Source organism: Ambystoma mexicanum, chromosome 2q (genome assembly GCF_040938575.1).
Source record: "Ambystoma mexicanum isolate Mex_15411 chromosome 2q, UKY_AmexF1_1, whole genome shotgun sequence".
Lineage (NCBI taxonomy): Eukaryota > Metazoa > Chordata > Amphibia > Caudata > Ambystomatidae > Ambystoma > Ambystoma mexicanum.
In genome coordinates this window covers 1,089,302,476-1,089,325,353 of record NC_090924.1, presented here as the reverse complement: position 1 = coordinate 1,089,325,353, position 22,878 = coordinate 1,089,302,476, and the positions used below count along the sequence as shown (strand labels likewise).

Genomic DNA, 22,878 nt, shown 5'->3' with positions numbered 1-22,878 from the left:
TCTGGCTTGTTCTTGGTGATTCCCTTGGATTTGGCGCTCAGTGCCGGACTGATCAATTGACCTGCTGTGATTCTGCTAACGGACTGCTGGATTGCCTCTCTCTTCGTTTTGCTTTGGATTTTGGACTTCGCTGCTTACGTGTTGAAACTTTTTTGCTCTTGGATTGCCTTGTCTCGTTTCTGGGCTGTCTTGGACTTCTTGCCTTACCTGGCCTCATCTGAACTACAGTGGCACCCCTATTGGAGTCTTGGTTGGGAGACCACTCCACTTCACCACCACACCACACAATAAGGGGAAACCAACAGACAACCATTCCTTCTCCGGTTTCTCTGCTGGTAGGTGCCCCCCACATTTTCTTCTTGTCTGATTAGGAGGGTGTAAAAAGTCATTTGTCTATTTATAACTTACCTGCCTTCCTTTGCAGTCACCTGGGATCTGGAGTCTTGTTGTTCATACCACTTGTGGTCACAATAACCGGTCTGTGAGTCACTTGATTCCTCTCTGACAGGTGCTTGGGGACGGAGGTATTTTTTAAGCCACGTGGACCTCAGTTCATGACAATAATCTGCATTGCATGTGACAATCACAAGTCTGGAACAGCACCAATGTGTTTCATGTCTTCCCAGAAGAAGTAGTCAATACTGAAGTTGTTTAAAGTTAAAAGACGCTGATAAGTTGTTTGAAGCAAACTTTACCACAGAAGTACTTGTTGTAGTGTTAGGAGTTTCTTTAGTCCTGGCAGGTGAGTATACAAGGGCAGGGACTTCGTAATGGTAGACCTGACTGGTAAACAGATTAGGTAAAAGTAATTGAAGTACTGTGTTGTGGTTAAAGGTTGTGAAGAAGAAGTAGCAAGACCACTAACATATGGTGTGAACTGTTGTGGAATCATCCTGACAAATCATTATTGTTGAAACAGATAAGGTGTGGAAGTGTCTTCTTTCTAAGAAGAAGCTGTATTGAACTATTTGCTACAAGTGGAGAGAAAAAGACTTGTCTATTTTGAACAGCTAGTCAAAGTCCAACTAAGAAACTTTTGGATCAAGAAGAACTTTATCATTAGAACTTTGTTGCAAGACAGAACTTTCCTAATTTTTAACTTTTGGTTGAAAATCCTGCTTTGAATGCGGGGAAGGGGAACTCACCCAGGTTACAAGGAGAAACAGTTATTAGGTGTATGTTGAACGTAACTGTTATTTCCGTTATATTTGAATTGTCATATATTCCCTTTGTACGTTTGTTGTATGTATAAGTGAGAGGGATAGATTCCTTGTGTTAGAGGGTTTCCTTTAGTTTATTTTGATAGTCAGGGAAATCCTCTTCAGAGTAGGGATAGTGAGGAGTTTGCCAAACCTTTTTAGTTAATAAAATGTCATCTTATGAAAAAACCTTTAACAAATTGTCCACTTCACATTTCTCAAATAATGTAGTTAATGAAACAGACTGTAGTTACAGGTCTGTAACTCGTTTTGTGGGGTAAACGGAGACCTTTTCAGGCCCAGTACTACATTTCACATTTCATCTGCTTCTTTGATTACCCCTTCGGCCTATTTCCTGAATGATTCTCTTCCCTAATTTCTAGGCCTGGCACTCCTTTGAAAGGCGAGTCCTCTATAATGTGTTTTATGAAGGGTGGTGGAATTAATATCGAACTCACTACTGTGTTTTCCAGATATACTTGTGTGTTAGTACATTTTCCTAGCACTTATTGTACAGTATGTTTAACCTTATTAATATACTAATTAAAATATATACATGCATATTTACAGTACATTATGTGTGGTGTATTTTTTGTGTATGTGACTGGGCCTAATTGCACTTTGATACCAACTCACACCCACCTAAAGATAAATGCTGTCTGCTCTGCCACACTACCAATAGTGAGAGTCAGTGTTAACTTGATGGACACCCACGCAGGCGATGTTGATGTGGGCAGATTCCAGGGGAGAGCTGCTGTCGGTTTTATTGTTGGAGCCTCCCGACCCATCGAAGTGGAGTGGAATTGCTATGGGGGTCTGTCAGGGGGGATATGGGAGGGAAGGGGACCACAATTGTATTCAGGGTAATGCTGGAGATTTAGAAGAAACATTTTAGTAGGAAGATTATGGGCTCTATAGTGCAATTCTACTGTGAAGCGCAGATTCTGGACTTTGGTTGGCTATACAAAGAATGGGGTTCCTGGGGTTAATGCAAAGGGGGTGTGATTCGGTGGGGCTTTGTTTGACGAAGGGAAGGTGATGATGTTTGAGGAACGGAGACAGCGATGTGGGATCTCTAGAGGCCAGTTCCTAGCTCATGGGTCAATGTTTAAACGCTTAGCGAGAATGTGGGGGAGGGCATCCCGGAGGAACCCACTACAAACGCTTTAATGCAGGTGCTGCTGACGCAGGAGGATGGGAGGGTCCAGGATCTCTCGAATCTATCAGACAATACGTGAGCTGTTTCCCTTGGAGGAACTGGCGGTTAAGGTCAAGTTGGAAAGAGACGTGGGAGAACAGATCTCAGAGACAGATTGGGGGGCAATGTGGGATCAGAGAAATGCCAGATTTCAATTGATCCAGTTCAATGCCCTGCATAGGGTATATGCAACTCCTGTGAACTTACACGCGATGAATAATACTTTGAGTGCTGATTGTCCGAGATGTGGGACTGGAATGGCAGGGATCTGGCACATGATGCTGGGATGCTCAGTGATTACCGGTGTCTGGAAAACAGTAGTCTCAAAGATCAAGGAGGTACTGGGTTTTAGTTTTGAATGCCCCCCCCCAAGAGTGTGTTCATGGGTGTTATTGCCAAGTGGGAAACATCACAAAGTGCAGGCACGATTAGCCCAATTCATGCCGATATGAGCCACAATAGGTTCCGTCCTTGGTGCAATGGATGGAAGAAATCCGTAGGTGGGAATGGCAGAGGTATATATCCTGCAACGAACCAGAGACCAGATGTTGGAGAATGGGGTGGTGGTGGGATTGGAGCCAACTGTTAAATGAACCAACATCGTCGGCGGACTTGAATACTCCCCCCCCCCCCCGGAACCCCTCCACCCCTCCGAGTACTGGAGGTGGTGTTTGTATGGCTGGAGCAGAGAGGCATTAAACGGGAGGGGGAGAGGAGACCACTGGCAAATGAGATGGAAGGGAAAGTAATGGATAGGGTGTTGAATATACACTGTTATACCCTAGCTGAGCTCTTGTATCTTTGAACTAATTACCATGTTCTGTAACCGTCAACCTTGCACTGTGTTTCTGTGTATAGGAAAAAGTTGAATAAAAAGTTGTTTTTTTTAAACTTGATGAACACCCACTATTTCATGAAGAATAACTATTTGTACACCCCTCCACATAGGACGTTGGAAAAACCTCCCTAAAAAGAACCAACAGGTACCATGGTGGTCTAAAAGCATATGATACACTGCACTGCACCACCCAGAATCAGTGTTAAGGAGACTTCCCTACCAATAATGGACATAGCCCCAGGGGTGGCAAAGTTATTCTTCAAAGCCTATTACGTTTCAAATTAACACTAACATTAGGTATCTATTTTTTTAGTGATTCAGAAGCTATGGTGGTTGTCATCTGAATGGAATGCAGGATTTAGAATGTGTGAGTGAGACAATGTAGGGGTGGCAGTTGGTTAGTAATGTGAACAAGGTTGGTTGGTTATATGAGAGCTTTACTAGAGGATGTTAAAGCATGGTTCTGATTCTGGAAATACCAATTACCTTTCTATGTCAGCAAATTTCTATGGGGCTACCACCAATCTCATGAGTGGTGGCTCATTAACTTCCCAGAAAAAGACAACGTATTCAGACATCGGGAACATGTAATGAAGGAAAGATAGGAGAGGGCAGCTATGGGTTAGAAGTATGAGCATTGAATACGTACTATTCAATACACTTCAATTGGTGGGAAGATCCAAAATTGAGAACCAGCATACATCACATGATGGGGGCATGAGGCAAGTTATTTTATTGCGCAAGGTGTTCCAGAAACATACATTTTATCTTCTGGTATCCAATGGAAAAAGGTTATATAAAAACATTTGAAAAATATAAATCAAGAAAATAGTATGGTAAAGCAGGGGAAGAGGGGAGCAGGTATTCCTTCAACTAAAGAACTGAAGTGAGCTGTGCTTTTTTACAGTACTTGCAGAGGTATAAACAATGAAACAAAAGACTGCGCAGAATGCTCATAGAAACCAGACTCACCATGGACATTGCATGCCTTCTACTGCCACCACTTTCTTGTGCATCTGTTGAAATAACAAACGTAAACAAACCGTGATTATCTAAATAAATCAATGTAAGCATGGTTTAAATTCAGAAACGGGCAACTCTACATAAACAAATATCTTGAGCGTTTGTTATGGGGAACTTGGGACTGCCAAGCACATTTTGATGCCAATAAGGCATCCAAAGGGAAATACATTTTGATAAAAGCCTTCAAGTCACATATGTACTAATTACCGGTTCCATGTGCTAATATCCCAGGAAAAATATCGGCATATTTTTGCGGCGATATTAAGGCATGGAACCTGCGGGGGACACCCCTGCAACCCCTGCATTATTTTTAAATGAGCGGGGACACCCGCGCTCCCAAAAACGATCCCCCCCAAAAATATCACCATATATAGAGCGATATTTTTGGTGGGGACAATAATTAGTGATACCCAAATTACCTCTCCGTAATGTTCTTTCTGATGGATGTAGTCCTTCCTCTAACAGATCTCTCCTCTTAGATCTATATCTTTCAGTGCCAACTGCCCTTGGAAACTGTAAGCCACCAGACGGGTGCTATGTGGCTCTGAGCCAGCTCAAGTCAACTCCTTTGGGCATATATGACGGTGGTCGTGATGTCAGGGGAAGTATATGTGGAGTCCACAGCTCTCCATGACCTCAGATCTGCCTTTTTCCCTTGCAGTCAGTTGCTGAAGGATCACTGACAGCCAAGACGTGAATGAGCAATCCATCGGGATGTGTAGGTTGGGAGGGAAATAAGGAGTCTATGGGATGCAGAACTAATCCATCAGAAAGAACATTACTAGGAGAAAGGTAATAAGTTCATATTTCTATCCAGATGCGATTCAGGCTAATGTTCACAGCTCCAAGCTCCATTCACTCCATCCATTCCATCCGCTCCATCCATTTCTTCCATTCTACCCATTTCACCCATTTTATCCACCCCATCCGAATCCATCCACCTCATCCATTCCATCCATTCATCCACATCATCCATTCCACATCATCCATTCCATCTACTCCATCCATTCATCCACGTCATCCATTCATCCACGTCATCCATTCCATCTACCCCTCCATTCCATCGACTCTATCCATTTCGCCGAATTCGTCCATCTCGCCGATTCCATCCATTACGTCAATTCCATCCATTACGTATGCCCCCTCCACTCTGTCCATTCCATCCACTCTATCCATTCCATCTATTCCATCCACTCAATCCATTTAATCTATTCCATCCACTCTATCCACTTCATCCATTACACCAATTCCATCCACTTCATCCATTACACCATTTCCATCCATTTAATCCATTACACCAATTCCATCCATTTCATTCATTACACCATTCCATCCATTACACCAATTTCATCCATTTCATTCGTTCCATTCATTCCATTCTATCCATTTCACCCATCTCCCAACTTTTCCATCCATTCCGCCCATCTCATCACTGTCTACTCCACCTATTCGATCCACTCCATCACTCGATCCACTCCATACACTCCAGCCATTCAAAACACTCCATAACTATCCATTCCATCCACTCTACCCGGTTCATCGACTCCATCCATTCCATCCACATTTATTCCATCCATTCTATCCATTTTACACACCCCACCCATTCCATCCACTCCGCCTACTACATCCACCTCATCCACACCACTTATTCTGTCGATTCCATGTATTTTATCCATTCCATCCATCCGTGCCATCCATCCAGTCGCTCTACTCCATCTGTTATATCAACAGATCGATCAATCCCATATCCATATACTCTCACCATTCCATTTACCTCATCCGTTTCATTCATCAGTTCAATCCATTCCGTCAACTCAGTCTGTTTTGGCCACCCATTCTATCCACTCCATGCATCTATCGATTCCGCTCCATCCGTTCCATCTGCTCCATCCGTTCAGTCTGTTCCATCAGTTTCATCCGTTCTATCCATTCATCTGTCCAACTGTTTTATCCAGCCCTGTCCATCCATTCCATCCAATTCCACACACATCATCCAATTCAATTCATTCCATCTATAAATTCCATATACACCTATTCCGACCCTTCCATCTATTGTATTTGTCAATTCTCTGTACATATCATCCAATCATTCCACATGCATCCACGCCATCCATTGCATCCACTTTCACTACATGCGTCCATCCACTCCATCTATCCATGTCATCCATCCCTTCCATCCGTCCGTCTCATCTATTGCGTCCATCCATTCCACCCAGCATCCATTCCATCGATCTCCTACATCCATCCGCTCCATCCACTCATTCCCCTCCATCCATTCCATCTATCTATCTATTCATCCACCGTTCCACTCGTCCGACCTATCCATCCAATGCATCCACTCCATCCATCAGTTGTATTAATTTCGTCGATCCTCTCTAGTTCATCCATTCTATCGACTCTATATACATGCCCTCCATTCATTCCACATGCATCCGGCCCGTACATTAAATCCCTTCATTTCAAATGCATCTATTTGTTCCATTCATTCCATCCTATCCATACGTTCACTCCCTCCCTTACTCTATAAATGCATCCACACTATCCATTCCATCTACCCATTACGTTAATCCATTCCCTCGATCATTCCATCCATCTATTCCCTCAATCCATTCCCTTGATCCACTCCGTCCATGAATCCTATCTTGTGGGTATGATCAGAGGTCATTGAACACATGGTAGAGAGTCTCGTTGTGCATTTGGTAATTGGGTTGTTGAGAGTTCAGACATATCTTTAGGATTGTAGTTGGTGTTATGGAAAGAGACATGTTTTTAGTAATTTGCAGAATGCCATATAGTCTTGGGTGTGCTGGATGTGAGGTGGAAGCGAGTTCCACGGAGTCGGGCCAATGCTGAGAAAGAGGATACTCCGATTCTGACAGAGTTGGGATCACTAAAAGGAGGGCAGAGCTTGATCTTAGGGTGCGGGGTGGGAGGTAAGGTTTTAGCTTATCTTGCAGGTATAGAGGGCCGGTCTTTTTCACTGCACGATGAGTGATGCACAGGGTCTTGAAAGTGGCCCTTCGTCCAACTGGAAGCCAGTGGAGGGTTCGGAGAGTTGGAGAGGTGTGGTCTCTTGGACCCAGGGCTGGTAGCATTTTAGCAGCAGCGTTTTGCGCTCGTTGGAGTTCATTAAGGTGGTATGCCGGGATTCCTAGGGATAGGGAGTTGGCATAGTCCAGTCTCGACATTAAAATGGACATAACAGCTGCAAGTCTGTTCGGGAAGAAAAGGTAGGGAAAAATGCGCCTGAGAATTTTGAGATGGAAGTGACAAGATTTAGATACGTTGTTGATCTGTCAGGAGAGGGTTAGGCCAGAGTCCATAGTGCATCCAAGGTTTTTTACTGTGACGGAGGGGGGTGGATGGTTGGCCCATAGAAGGGGGCCACGGGAGTGGATGAGGGAGAAGCTCAGTGTTGCTGCACACCATGATTTCGGTTTTAGTGGGCTTTAGGAGGAGATGGTTTGTAGTCATCCAACGGTCAATATCAAGGAGTCAGGCTGCGAGGTCAGGTTGAGAGTAGGAGTCCGAGTTGTGGAGTTTAAGGATGATTCCAGGGAGGGTGGACATATAAAGGTTGAAGAGTAGAGCTGATAGACATGGGCCTTGCGGTGCTCCAGTATTAACTGGGCGAGCAGCCGAGACAAAAGGGGGGGGGTTATTTGTTTCCCGTTGTTGAGGAAGGAGGTGATTCATTTGAGAGCGGTTCCACGGATTCCTAGTGAGGGGAGGTGGTCAAGGAGGATTGAATGGTTAATTGTGTCGAAGGCTGCAGACAGTTCTAGGAGAATAAGTGCAGCGCATTCTTCAGAGTCTGCAGTGATCTTATGATTGTCCCAGATTGAGGCCAGAGTGGATTCGGTTCCGTGTCGCGGTCTGAAACCTGATTGGGTGGGGTCAAGGAGGTTGTTGGATTTGACAAAGGCATTTAGTTGCGAGTATGCAGTTCGGTCGATGAGTTTTGCAAGGAATCTGATGTTTGAGATGGGACGGTAACTTTTGGGGTCAAGGGGTCAAGTCATTTTTTTTTTTAAGAAGAGGCTTGACATGTGCAATTTTGAAGGCATCAGGAAAGATTCCAGAGCTGAGGGAGTCATTTAGGATGGTTCTTGCATGCTCTCCTGCTCAGGTGGACAAGAATATTTCTTTGAGGACAGAGGTCTGGGGGGATCCATAAGGTTTGCGAGCAGATACAAGGTCAAGAAATTCTTCTCTGGAGATTGGTTTCAACGAGTCAAAGGTGGGTAAGGTGGGGGTTGCGGGAGAGTGGGTGTGTGTCGGAATGGACAGTATTTGGGGCGGGAGAGGAGGGACAGTTTGTTGTTAAGGGAAGTTGTTCTGTCGAGAGCAGTGGTGTAGAAGTGGAGGGCGAGAGAGTCGCAAATCGATTGTGATGGGGTAGATTGGGTAGAAGTACAGGTGGGTTTGACAAATTCAGATATGATTCTGTGGAGTTATTTGCTGCGGTTTCCACAACTGAGAATGCGATTGTTGTAGAGGGCTTTTTTGGCTTTTCGGATTTCTGCTTTGTAGTTGCGATGGTGCAAGGCGAAGATGGATCTACTGAGAGTGTTTTTTTCTGCTCGCCATTTGCGTTCCAAGGATTTATTTAGTTTTGTGGCATTCCTTAGTTCAGGAGTAAACCATTTGGGAAATGGTCCAAGGCGGGAGGAAGAGGGGCATGAGGGGGTGAGTGGAATTAGTGAGTCTTAGGCCCCAAGGAAATCCTGCCTAAACTCAACAAAAAATAAGAAAACTTCAACATTGACAATTCCATCATAACCCGTCGCATCCTCTGTAAAATCCCTAGGAGTCTACCTAGACTCCTCTCTCTCCATGAATCGTCAGGTCAGCACCATCTCCTCCGCTGCTGCCCACACCACCAAACTCATGAATGCCATAAAACCATTCCTAACCAGCAAAACTGCCTCTCCATTGCCAGAGCCACGATCAGAGAAAAACTTGATTACTGTAATGCTCTTCTGCACGGCACGTCAGCAAAAAACTTTTTAATAAATAAATTAGTCTAAGGAGTCGATGGTTAGAGATCCATCAGGTGGGGGAGTTGTGGGGGTACTGAGAAGCAGGGCTTAGGCTAGGTCAGGGAAGATCTTTAGTTTGTTCTAGCATTTGCGGTGGAGGGAGGCAGGTGTTTGGGGGTGGGGGAGAAGATAGAGAAAGGGACGACAAAGTGGTCGGACCAGATGAGTGGTAAGGGGGGGCTAGATGCATCAGGTCAAGGGAGCTGAAGATCGCATCTAGTGTGTGCCCTTTGGAATGAGTTGGACCGTTCATGTGAAGGGAGAGGTTGAGCGCATCAAGATTGGCGACCAGAGAATGGGTCATGGGGTTGGTGGGGATGTCTAACCAGATACTGAAGTCTCCTTGGAGAGTCAGGGAGGGGAGATTTACTTGAATGGTGGCTACAGAGTCACAGAGGTTGGTTGTGAAATGTGTGTCGTAAACAGGTGGTCTGTAAATGATTCGGAAGCTGTGAGAGAAAGTCGGGGGTAGAGAGAGTTTAACAAGGAGGGATTTGCATTATGGAATGCATGTCTGAGTATCAACTAGTGAGATGGAGGATTGAGATTTGAAAAGGACTGCCACGCCGGCTCCCCTTGAGGGTCTGTTGAACGGGATGAGGGAGTAGCCGGGGGGAATGCCTCATGTGCAACAGGGGCAAAGTCATCTGACAACCAGGTTTCAGTGATACAGACTAGGTCAGGTTTGTCAGAGGAGAGGAGGGCGAAGATGCTGAGTCTGTTTTTCACTACAGAGCGGGCATTAAAAAGGATGCACTTGATTTCGGAGTGAGGCGTGGTCATGGGGGTTGTTGGGGTGTAGGTAAGAGGTGTGTGGGAGGTCTTGAGGGGGGACAGGAGGGGTGCTCACGGTCTGTGAGGCAGGGGTGAGGGGAGCGGTGGAGGTGTGGTGTCAGTGGGCTCAGGGGACGAGGGGTGGAGGCAAGTGAGTGGTGGCTGGGAAGAGTAGGCGGGCTTAGGGGGATATGTGAGGGGTGAAAGGGATTAGGGGGTGGGCGGGTGGACGGATGGTCTTCGGGCAAGGGGGGTTTTGGGGGAGAGTCTCAAAGGTTTGGGGTTTCTGGTGTGCAGGGTGAGAAGTTGAGAGGGGGATTGGAAGTAGGGTGAAGGCAGGTGGGAGTGTAGCGGGGATGGAGGTGGAGAGATTGGGAGGCTGGATAGAAGTGGAGGGAAGACAGTCGTGGAGGGGGACCAGGCTTGTTGTCTACTTTTCAAGGGTTTCTGTGCAGTGGGGGTGTGTGAGAGAGGGTGCGGGGGGCATCCAGAGGGTGAGGGAGATGCAGCTACAGTTCTTGCGAGGGCGAGACGTGCTGCTTTTAGAGAGGGGAAAGGATATGGTGGGGGAGGGATGTTGGCAGGTGTCGAGAAGAGGTTGGCGGGGGAGCGTGGAGGGGGAAGAGGGCAAGGAGCTGCGCATTTCTGTGATGGGTTAGGGGATAGGGACTCTGAGGTATGGTGGGGGAAAGGATGATTGCTGTTGGGTGGGAGGTAGCGGTTGAAGAAGGTGAGGGGTTTGGGTGTTCGGAGCGCCAGCAGGCTCCTCTGGCTTGGGAGCTTGTTAGGGGGCACGGTATCATGGCGAGGGGTGTTAAGGAGTTCTTAATAGAGGTCAGAGGGAGGGTGGGGAGTGATGAGTTTGTGGGAGGGCAGGGCGGGCAGGAATGGGGTTCAGGGGAGGGAGGTGGTTGGCGCGCCAGAATGAGGCTCTGATTTTGGAGCTTGGTAGGATGCAGGGTGTCGTGGCGTGTATTTGGGAGTTCTCAGAAGCATTGAGAGGGAGGGTGGGGAGAGATGGGTTTTGGTGGGAAGGGGAGGGTGGAGTGGACATCCGAGGATGGGGGGTGGTTGGTGTGCCAGAGTACGGCTGTGATTTGGGAAGGAATGGTGGGGGGCTCGAGAAGGTGGGAGCTAGTGTGCGAGTTTTCTAGATGTGAAACAGTCTTAAGAGGCAGCGCATCGTCTAGATGCGACACAGTCTTAAGAGGCAGAGTACACCACATTAAAATAGATGTGAGACAGTCTTAAAAGGAAGAGTACAACACAGTAAACTTTCAGCGCACTATCTGGATGTGACACAGTCTTAGGAGGTAGTTGCTCTCATTGATGATTCTGTCTGGGTCCTGCGTAGGCCACATTCTACAATTATATCTAAATGTGGCTTATATGGAGGCTAATGTTCTCAATAACATCTTGGTGTGGTGTGCATGCTAACATTTACAGATATGTCTAAGTGTGTCGTACGCAAGCATTCACAGTTTGGCGGTAGGTTAATGTAGAGTGGCAGGGCTTTCTGGATTAGAGTAATTGCTCTACTCCCCACCCATGCCACACTTACTTTAGTGGTTGCGATGGTTCACGGCTGGCCACTGGCTTCTCCTGGCGTCTCCTGCGGACACCTGCTGACACTTTCTGGATACGCCTCTGTAGAAGCCGGCCTTTGCCTTGGGGCCCTTCGCCGCAGGGGCTGCCGGGAAGAGGGCTGCCCTGGGAGGGTCAGTTAAGACCAGGAGAAACAACCAATCACAGGCCGTGGGCAGGGTGGGAGTCAGGATGCAGGGGGAAACCAGGAAGGAGATGCCGGGGACTACAAGGCACACAGGGCCTAGAGAAACAATTCTAACACTATTTTGTGGTAAAATGGAGCTGCATCAACGGCTGAACTCACCTGCTTCTCTGGAGGCACGAGCAAAGCAGACATTTGGATCAGAACAAACAAGTGCTGAGAAGCCCAGTAAGCCACCCGGCAAGCGACCAGAACAGAGACAATTCTGCAGATCAGAGGTCATCGCCATGTCCCTGGTAGAATGACTCAGAGAACTTTAGGCATCACTTTCACAGCCATATTGTAACGTTACCTTACATTTCTTCAAATACAATTTCCCCTAATGCGATTTCGCCAAATAGATTTCACCAAAAAAGGTAGGGGAAATGGTATATGTTTAATGCATAATAGGTTCGGTGTGGGGTAAGGGTATAAGTTAGGGTAGTGACGGATGAAGGCGTAGAGGGTGGTCTCCTGTCGCATTTAAAAGAAATTATAAAAGTAGTAAAAAGAAGATTTCGTTTTTCGTTGAAATGGATTCAGTGAAATCTCCATTAGGAGAAATATAGTCGAAGAAATCACATACATCCATATTTTAACACTTGGAAATTAAGAGGATGGATCCACCCAGACAGGGTCTAATTACTAAACCTGCCCACAAGAGCTCCAGTGCAACCAATGCAAAACGTATTCATGTTTCCTAATGTGCCTCATCAAAGTGACATAGCAGCAGAGGGCGTTCTTGCGAACACTCACCTCCAAATGGATGAGGCGAAGGGCAGAAAAGAAGATGAATTGTCTATTAAAGATTGAAATCAAACACTATCCTTGGAAGGAAATGTACTCATCCTCAGAGTCACTCTCCCCCCTCCCCCCCCAAGACAAAACACAGACGTTTAACAAAAAGAACCTGGCGCTTGCTCACCCATCTAGCGGAAGTGATGACAATCAGGAAGATCACCATAAAATAAGCAAATTCAAAGCATATGAATGTAAAGGCTCACACGTAGGGTAACGGAGGGTTAAAATCCCATGCACTGAGAATAAATTGGCATAGAGGAAACTGGTAACATAATATTAGCAAAACCTGCATAACAGTGGGGATGGAATAAAATTAACCGTACTTGGGGGGTTCTCTACAACAGCAGTCAAGTATTGCTTCAGATTGAATCTGCAGGCCTCAGCTGAGCCAATGAGAACAGAAAATCCACAACAGCAGAGATCATTGCTCAGATCAAAGCAATCTTTCTCGCTACAAGATGACAACCTACACCACCAGCAGGCATAGAAAGACTTGGCAACAAGTCGCTTGGAAGAAAGGGACTACATCCAGGACATGAAGCTTCAGGCTGCTGAGGCTCTGGTGGAAGATCTGGTCCTCTGACTAGGAAAGCAGGACTGAAAGATACGGTAGCGTGTTCTCCAGACCCATTCCGGAGCCATCAGGATCATGGTTGACTCAAACATCTACAATCGCCTGAGAACCAGTGGAATAACAAATAAGTGCGTACAGAGGAGAACAAAGTTCCACTGAACAATCAACTCATGGGCGCTTGAGAGCCTGAGCAAGATAGCTGTGCCTTCTCTCCTGAGGAAAATCAAGACCTTCAGCCAAGAAAACAACTTCAGATCCGCTGTCAAAGCTTTGGCCCTCTCCCACCTGGATGTGGCAATGCCCTTCGGAAAGGACTTCCGGCGACTACCCTGGGACCCCTGAAACGTGTCCTGGATGCTGCCGCTCGACTCATTAAAGGACTCTGCAAATTCAACCACATCATCCCGACCCCCATCGAATTGCACTGACTCCCACTGCAAGCCTGTTATCTTCAAATCCTGTTGCATCGCCTACAAGGCAGTCATCCTGAAGTTCCCAAGCTACCTCACTGAGAAACTCAGCATCTCCGGAGGCCTGCGATAATAACATTTCAGGAAGGAAAGAACCAGAAGACAGGTCTTCTCCATCTATTGTCCAAGACTCTGAAACCTCCTCCCCGTCATCATCAGACTTGCCCCATCATTTCTACAGTTCAAGAAAGAGCTCAAGACATTCCTCTTCAAGAGATGGCTCCTACCTAATACCTAGGTCCACACACCCTGCACTCCTCACCCACCCTGAGACTCAGTGATCTGCTCCCCACTGTATCCCCCTCTGGTTGCTTGTAGATCCCTTGCTGCCAATTGCCCACCCCTGTTCTCCGTTGTTAGCTCCTTGCTCTTTTTTTCTCGGCTTCCCTCTCTGTGCTCCATTGGTTCCCAAAGCTAGGTCTGCGCTCAAATACCCTAACAATAATAATAATAATTAATGAAGCTTCCGCTCCGTGGTTGCAGAAGATTGACCAGAGCAAGTTCGAGGAGGCATGCCGACATTATAATTAAGTGCACTGAGGCCTCTGAAAGGGCGTGGGAGAACCCGTAGTCGATCTAGCGTCAAGAGATGGCTTTCTGACGGGTCGACGGGAGAATGTTGAAGCCACACACTCTGGCCCTGTTCGAGGAGCGTAGGGAGCAGAAACAGAGAAACTTCAATTCTGCAGGTGACGCAGTCGATCTCCAGAGGTGCGAAAGGCGGTGCTTAGAAGTAAAAAGGGTTTCATTACCAGGAAAATCACTGTCACTTGCATTCCCTACCATCCAAAGCCACCATGATTTACAATGGGGATACAGATCTGATATGGTAAGGAATGCAACGCTCCATGATGACATCGAATCTACAGGACTGTTCCTCAATCCATCTAAATCCCTCAAGCTAAGTGGAATGTGTGGTGTGTGAATAAAATAATGTTGCTAAACATAAAAAACAGCATGATTTTTACCAGAGAAACTTTTCTACTAGGATCCATAAGCGCCTCTCCCATGCAACACGACTGCCAAAGCTGCACCAGCCGTGAGGCTAGCCTCCCCCTCCCCCCTTTGGGCTTTGCCGGGCACAGACCTGCTTAAACAAGCCCATAACATGTATATATATTAACAGAAACACAGGGTATCTGGTAAGGGAACATACTACCTACCCCACCAGGCTAATTCTTACGAACTTCGATGGCCCCAAAGCTACACTGTTGGCCTGTCAACCTGCTGACCCTGCAATCTCCTACCCACCATCAAAAACATAGTTCAGCAACCTAAACATTCTAACCCACAATCTGGGTATGCTCACTCACACCGCAGACTCAGATCTGGGCTTGCATGCCCGTGACTCTCCAGGGTAATGCCTTCTAGATCACCTACCTCAACCAGACACCACAAAAAATTGATACGGCTACACAGCTCTAAACAATCCTCTCAGAGATCAACATTTTGAATCAACGCACAGAGGAAACCAACACTTCTGTTCAACATATCATGAAGGAAATGAATGGTCGCATTTATCTGCAATTGGAGCGGAGCGTACAACTGAAAACAACCAAATGAGTAGCGCCTTGGAAGATAGTCTAGATGCAGCTAATTAAGAAATAAAAGGCTCAACGTGAAAGTGACAATCAGAAAAATTGCTCTACAAGAAATATTTTAAGAGTGGTATGGTTCCGTAGATCTTCAGATCCCTAACCACAAGACCACCTAATTGAGCATGCACACAGGGAAGTGATCCTTAAACCGAGTAAGGGGGGGGGGGGGGACGCCCAGAATAATCACCATGAGCGACTTAAATTTCAAACATAAATTAACAGTAATTAATGCTTACGATCAATGGTGAGACGATCAGGCTGTTTAATTAGTTTCTGCTGGAGGTGTCGAAAAGTCAGAAGGAGTTAACCCACTGCCCTAAAGAATTTTGAATGACAATATTACTTTCGATTCCCGGCTATATGGTACTTCCAACATTAGAATCCGTGGCACAGTTTGATAACCCAGAAGGTCCTTGGAGATTTCTTGGGCAAAACAACATAGTACAAGAAGAGATACCCTTGCCGATTCAAGGCTCTCAGACAGCCCAGTAGCAGTCGGTTCGCCAACCGATGGCAGTGCATGATGCAGCCGGAGAGCCATCTTTAATTGGAAGCATTGTACAAGGCCTTCTCATGCTTCACAGGACCAAAGTTCACAAACAATTGAGAAGACTTACGAAAACTATTCGAGCACGTCACGCAGAATTCAAGGCACCAGCAACGTCCAGCGAATGCAAGGCCGTCTCCGCCAGCGTTGAAGATTTTGGGGAAAAAAAATATTGCTGAGGTGGAATTCCGACGGAACCTTCGACATGAAAGAGGGGTACATATGTGTGAGCCAGCCCAGCCTTTGCCAAGGACAGCAAGTATGGCAGGATCGGAGGAGCCGTGACCATCAGAGGGGTAATCTTCTGCGACCAGAACCATGTAGCAAAACGCTTCCACTTATGGCCACTGTCACAGTGCTTACCCCCAGACATCAGGAACAGACCAACCTGCCCAGGTATTGGCACCCATGAGGACCTTTAAGACCCCAAAGGATTCCCTAAGGGCTTCCTGGACTAGGTCCTAGCGCCGTTGGCGCAAGGCTTATACTGCCCTCACAAGCAAGGCAGGTTTCAAAGGAAGAGAATCACGTGCAGACCAGTCTGAGGCAGGCTGAAGGGACTACTTTACCTGAGAACTACTTGTCAGGGTGTGGTTGGAGGGACTATTTTACCTGTGGTTGGAGGGACTACTTTACCTGTGAACTACTTGAAGGCTATATAAACCACGCCCTCAGTACAGAACACGCTTCGCGTTATTCTGCACTCCTGCAGCATAACGCTCACCGTGTCTGCTAACTCCAGGCCAGTCTTCAGCCACACCCGTCCAGTTTTTGAGGCGAGCTACCTGCAAAGGAGAAAGAGAGAGGAGAAAACAGAACAAGGCTCTTACCTGAAGCTCCATCTCGATCACTCTGGAGTCTCCGCTTCAGCTGAGCTGAACAGGAAAAAACACCAGGTTAGCCGCGCAGGTGTCCGGTCCTATCTATTTAATTGAAGGTTGTAATGTGGGAGAGAGTAGATGTGAGTGTTATTCAATTAATTGGTTTGGCCTTAACCCAATGATTCAGAGTAATGAGAGCTTCCCAGGTCAAGATGGTGGCTCTCAGCATAACTTGCAACAAGCTTTGTAATTGGATGGAGTGAATGAAAGGCAGGTAGAGAACATTCTAAACTGCCTTTCATTGTCAGCAGCTCAACTGAGAGGTCCTATGTTTATGAGCTTCTTTGAAGAAATATTAATTCTAGACTTTAAAGTTAATTTTAGACATAAGTGAAGCAGGAAGGAACCAGTAAGTCATCCGGAGTCAAGTTATATACTTTAAAGAAAAAGCTAAGTGAACTATTAAGTCTCCTTTTAGAAATCTCTTAGTTTGAGATTCAATGTACATTATAATATAGTTACTTGTATATTAGTTGTTTGGATATTGTTTAAAAGTAAAATTAATTATTCATAATTTTGAGAAAGCAAGAGCGTAAGAAATATGAACTACAATTAGCCTGTAGCGCTCCTGGATTATTCGTGGATTCTTAAAACAGAGAGAGAGAGAGACTTTCTGAGCGAGCGAGTGGCGGCCGCCGATGTTATTTGAGGATTTTCTCTTAAAAGAGGAAATCCGTTGTGGAGGTAATGCGTTGCGTAGTCATTTTCCATTAACTGCGCAAGTGTTAATGGTGTAGGGGATTACGTCACAGGCTTCGATTTCAACCCTGAGCGAGTACGCGTATTGAAGACGAAAGTGTATTATTTAATTTGTGTTGTTTTTGAACTACAATTTCCATATTCACAGCAAATAACCATGTGCGCGGAGTAACAGCACAAACAAAAACTAACAAGGCTAACGTTTGCGCTATTGCGAATGTGCGGTACGGAACATTCTTTGAACTACTCTCATAAGAATCCATTACGCATGCGCAGTACGGAGCCTTCTTTGAATCCATCTCTCTAAAATAATTCATAACGCATGCACAGAACAGCGTATTCTGTTGACACTAACTACTAAAATAATACATTACATAAGCGCAATACGCTGTAATCTTTTGACACTTACTTTAAAAGTAATTCATTTCGCGTACACAACCCGGCGCATATCTTTGAAATAAACTTAAAAGGCTAAACATTTACGCGAGTGCAGCACGGAGCATTTTTCTTGCATGAACTCATCTAATAAGAGACATATGCAGGTTTAAGGCACAAATTGCACTGCCGATTCAACTGATTTAATTCCATGGAAAATTGAAGCAGACGTTCGCCAGGAAACAGTTGATAAGTAAAAATATCCTCAGCGCATTCAGTAGAAGAAAGCTAGGTATGGTGTTTACATTTAAATTTAATAAGGAAAATATGTGTAAAGCCGGATTTTAAAGGTTGGTAGAAAGTTATAGTGAATTTCCGCTTTCCTTTTACAGGTTAAGAAACCACAACACAGAATCTGGCGTATTTGCTATTTTATCCCATTTCCCCTTTTCCCTTTGAGACGTATCCATTTTAGCTGTTATTAACTCAGTTTAGTGGATTACATTTCTAGAGGATTATGGTGGTTCAGCAGCTTCTGCGGACATCTTTCATGATCAAGCCTGACAGCAGGCCATGCAACTACATCGCTATCCTGCGCAACGCTAATACTTACCAGAAGGCTGCTCACCCCAGCGATCCATCGAAGGGCCATCACTCGATCGCCTCTCCGGAGCTGCCACACCTGTTGAATACAAAAGAAGACATCAGGTTAGCTGCGCAATGGGGAAAGGCCTCATTTAGACATTTAAATCTTGTGCAGCGCTGCTACTCACCTGAAGACTGCATTTCCTAGTGGTCCCACAAGACATCACCACCCCATCTCTGTCCCGGAGAAACCGCACCTGCAAAATACAAAAGAACAGCAGGTTAATTGCACAGAAGAACAATACCGGATGCAAAGACTATCGCATAACGCTGGCGTGAAACCTACCTTGGAAGCCAGCTCACCATTCCTGGGAAGGAGCCCGCTCCATATTATGCACTGAGGGGAAACCTGTAAGGAAGAGGCACAGGAGTGAATTTTGGGCAACTTGAACTCTTAAGCAATCCATACCATTGGTATAAAGACTTACCCTATTGAGTCACAGTTGTCTGGAACTCTGCCTACACTACGTATGCAGGCCAGGGGCCTTTCTGAACGATCAAGCAAAGGTGGCCTTTGTTCTTTCATACCTCAGTGGCATTGCTGCAGATTGGTCCATACCACTAGTTAATCAAGACGACCCCCTTCTCCGAGATTTCCAGGGGTTTCAGCAGAATATGGAGAAGCTGTTTGCCCGACACTCCCAAGGCCAAGCTTTAGATAACGAACTGCTGTCTCTTCGTCAAGGGAACCAGGATCTGTTGACTTATATTGCAACCTTCAACAGATTAGTGGTTGAAACCAGTTGGGCAGAAGACAAAAGGACCACGTTATTTCATTGTGGGCTGAGAGGCGAATTGAAAGATGTATTGGCTGAAGTGGTCAACCCACCCCGAGATTGTGCGGAATACATTGACTTAGTGGTACAACTAGACCATAGAATGCAGAACCGGAAAGCTGACCGAGCTAGATTGGAGAATCGAGTGTTTGTGCGTCCGAAAGACAACACCCCCAAGACTACAGACACATCTCAACCCATGCAAATTGGAGGTGTAAGGGGACCACTATCTAAATCAGAGAGGCATAAGAGAAGACAACAATTGTGCCTATATTGCGGGACGGCCAGGCCTTTTTCTCTGAGACTGTCCAGTGAAACCACCCAAGAAGGTAGTCGGGGTCGCCGATAAGGTCAGCGCCGAATTAGAGCCGGAAAACTACTCTGCCCGGCAAGCGTAGAGGTTCGCTTGTCGAGCGAGAAGAAGGACTCCCTCACATCTAGCCTTACCAATAATCCTCATTAGTCACCAGCACCCGTCTTGTATGCACGCAGTCAGAGCTTACATCGACAGTGGAGCCATATGTAACTATATGGATCAAGAATTGGCTTCAAGGATGTGTCTATCTCTTTGCCAAAAGGTAACAACTGATTTGGTCACCACCGTCGACGGAACAGAGATCTCTTCTGGTCCTGTAACGCACTCGACGAGGGAGATGACGCGGTTGTGCCAAGACGGGCATCGAGAAACCATTGTGTTTGACTTAATCAAGGCCCCGCAATTTCAAGTGATTCTGGGAATGCTGTGGTTAGAAACGCTTAATCCTTGCATAGACTGGCGTGATAAAAGGTTGACCTTCTCAGACTGTGCTCATACCTGCTAGAATCCCCGACCAAGACAATTGCAACAGCCACAAGTCCGGCAAATCAGCTACCCCAGGAATACCAGGATTTTCAGGATGTTTTTCAGAAGGACCAAGCCAATACTTTACCACCCCATAGACCATATGATTGCCAGATCGCCCTAATACCTGGTGCTCAGATCCCATGCAGTAGAATCTACGCCCTCACGGAACCCAAAAATCTTCATCTAAAACAATACTTAGATCAGTACCTGGCTACCAGCTTCATTCGCCCATCCAAATCCCCGGCGGCCTCACCCTTATTCTTCGTCCCCAAGAAGGAAGGAGACCTAAGAACTTGTATCGACTACCACGCATTAAACCAAGTAACAGTAAAAAACAGGTACCCCCTGCCTCCAATCCCGGAACTGCTGGACCAAGTAAAGGAAGCTCAAATTTACACTAAATTGGATCTCAGAGGAGCGTACCATCTCATACGAGTTAAAAAGGGGGATGAATGGAAGACCGCCTTCCGCACTAAGTATGGGCTCTTCGAATATCAAGTGATGCCCTTTGGGCTTTGTAACGCCCCGGCAGCGTTTCAATATTTTATGAACGATGTCCTTCGAGAGGTAATCGATGTTTGTGTCGCCGTATATATTGACGATATCCTGGTGTACTCTGCTTCTGAGCGGGATCATGTGAAACATGTCCGCACCGTACTTGAAAAACTTCGGCAACATAAGCTGTATGCCAAATTAGAAAAATGTTTCTTCCACTTTGCAGAGGTCGAGTTTCTTGGGTTTGTTCTAACTCCATGTGGTGTTCGCATGGATTCAAGGAAGGTGCACTCTATCCACAAATGGCCCTCTCCAACTTCAATCAAAGGAGTTCAGAGCATGCTTGGATTTGCAAACGTCTATCGCAGGTTCATCCCAGGCTTTTCGCATTTGGTGCTTACCATCACATCCTTATTATGAAAGAACAAACGCTTTCAGTGCTCGGATGAAGTGGAAAAGGCCTTCCAAGACTTAAAAAGAAAATTCACTTCCGCCCCAGTCCTGAAACATCCTCGCCCAGATCTCCCGTATGTGGTAGAATCTGATGCTTCCAGTTTGTCAACGGGGGCGGTTCCTTCTCAGAAAGACCCTGAGACAGGTCAACTTCACCCAGTGGCATTTTGGTCATGAAAATTCACAGCACCAGAACTGAACTATGCTGTAACCAACAAAGAACTTCTGGCCATCAAGGCAGCATTCAAAGCTTGGTGACATTATCTCCTAGGAGCCAGACGAACAAGTTACTCTCTTACCTGGTAACGTTCTTTCAATGGGATGGTCCGACGACATATTCCAGATCTATGACAGTAATCACCACAAGTGTGCTGCTTCGGAAAATCATTCGGCGTCTTCGTCCTGCGTCGATACTCCGTCTTCGAGGACCTCCTCCGACGGCCGACGTCACCGGATGTTAAAAGTAGGACGCACGACGCCCATAGCCTCTGTTGTAGTTTTTTCCCAGAATGTGCGGCACCAAACTACTGCCAGAATGACCACAGAAAACCTTGCGGAAACGTAAGCTGCAATCGCATAAGAAATTCTGTAGCAAGGAAGGCAGGGAGGGAGCGATATGGAATACGTCGTCGGACCATCCCATCGAAAGAACGTTACCAGGAAAGAGAGTAACTTGTTCTTCGAGGGGATTGGGTCCTCCGACGTATTCCATATCTATGACAGAATCCCAAAGCAGTACCAACGTAAGGAGGTGGGAAAAGAATTTAGAATATAAAAATTTAGAATGCCAAATCAAATTGCAGCGTAAAGGACTGCCTTGCCAAAGGCCAGATCCTGCCCACGGATAGAATCGAGGGAGTAGTGACGTACCAAAGTATGGACCGAAGCCCAGGTGGCTGCATCACAGATGTTACGAATAGAACACCCCTCTGCAGGGCAGGAGAGGCAGCCATACCCCTTTAATGGGCCTGCAAGCCTACCGGAGGGTCCTTACCCGCCAAGCGGTAACATTCAGAAATTGCCAAGATAATCCATCGAGACACAGTCTGATTAGTAACAGCTTGTCCCAAACGCCTTCCAGCGTAACCAATAAAGAGTTGATTGTCCACTCTGAACCGGGACATGCGTGAAACATAAAAGCTTAAAGCTCTCCTAGGATCCAGCCTATGGAGCCTCTCCTCTTCCTTACCAGGATGCAGAGGAGGATAAAATGCCAGAAGAATAACCTTCTGGCCTAAATGAAATTCCGACACCACCTTCGGAAGAAAGGAAGGACAAACTCTAAGGACAACCCTGTCCTTATGAAACACAGTGAAGGGTGGCTTAACTGAAAGTACCTGTAACTCACTCACTCACTCTGCGAGCGGAAGTGACCGCAACTAAAAATACAGTTTTAAGGGTTAACAGTCTCAAAGGACAAGAATGCAAAGGCTCAAAGGGAGCACCCATTAGAAACTTTAGAACAAGGTTCAGATCCCAACCGGGCACCTGGAACAGTGACGGAGGGAATACATTAGTGAGCCCTTTCAGAAACTGAGAAATTAAAGGGATTTTAAAATAAGAACACTCCTCAGACGAGCGCTTAAATATAGATAGCGCTGCCAGGTAACCTTTAACGGTACCCACTTGCAGGCCCTTGTGGGCCAAAGAAATCAAAAAAGACAGAACCATAGGAATGTCACATGAAAAAGGATCCACATTCTTAACCCTGCACCAGTTGCAGAACTTTCTCCAACGGCAACGGTACAGGGACTTAGTTGCTGGCCGTCGGGCCGAAAGCAACACCTCCATCAAGTCTTCAGGGAGGTCCCAATCCTTATACCTCAACCTTTCAGAAGCCAAGCGTGAAGGTTGAGGGTTCTGACCTCTGGATGGAGA

The 22,878-nt window shown here is 46.2% G+C and overlaps 1 protein-coding gene across 4 annotated transcripts in view; it reads right to left on the bottom strand.

Moving 5' to 3' along the window:
• ANKIB1 (ankyrin repeat and IBR domain containing 1) overlaps window positions 1–22,878 on the bottom strand; it is a 2,153,692-nt gene that overhangs the window by 55,639 nt on the left and 2,075,175 nt on the right. For all 4 annotated transcript variants that reach the window (XM_069648430.1, XM_069648432.1, XM_069648433.1 and 1 more), the window contains one exon: window positions 4,208–4,251. In XM_069648430.1, the coding sequence (XP_069504531.1) occupies window positions 4,208–4,251 (44 nt within the window). The remainder of the gene's footprint in view (window positions 1–4,207; window positions 4,252–22,878) is intronic.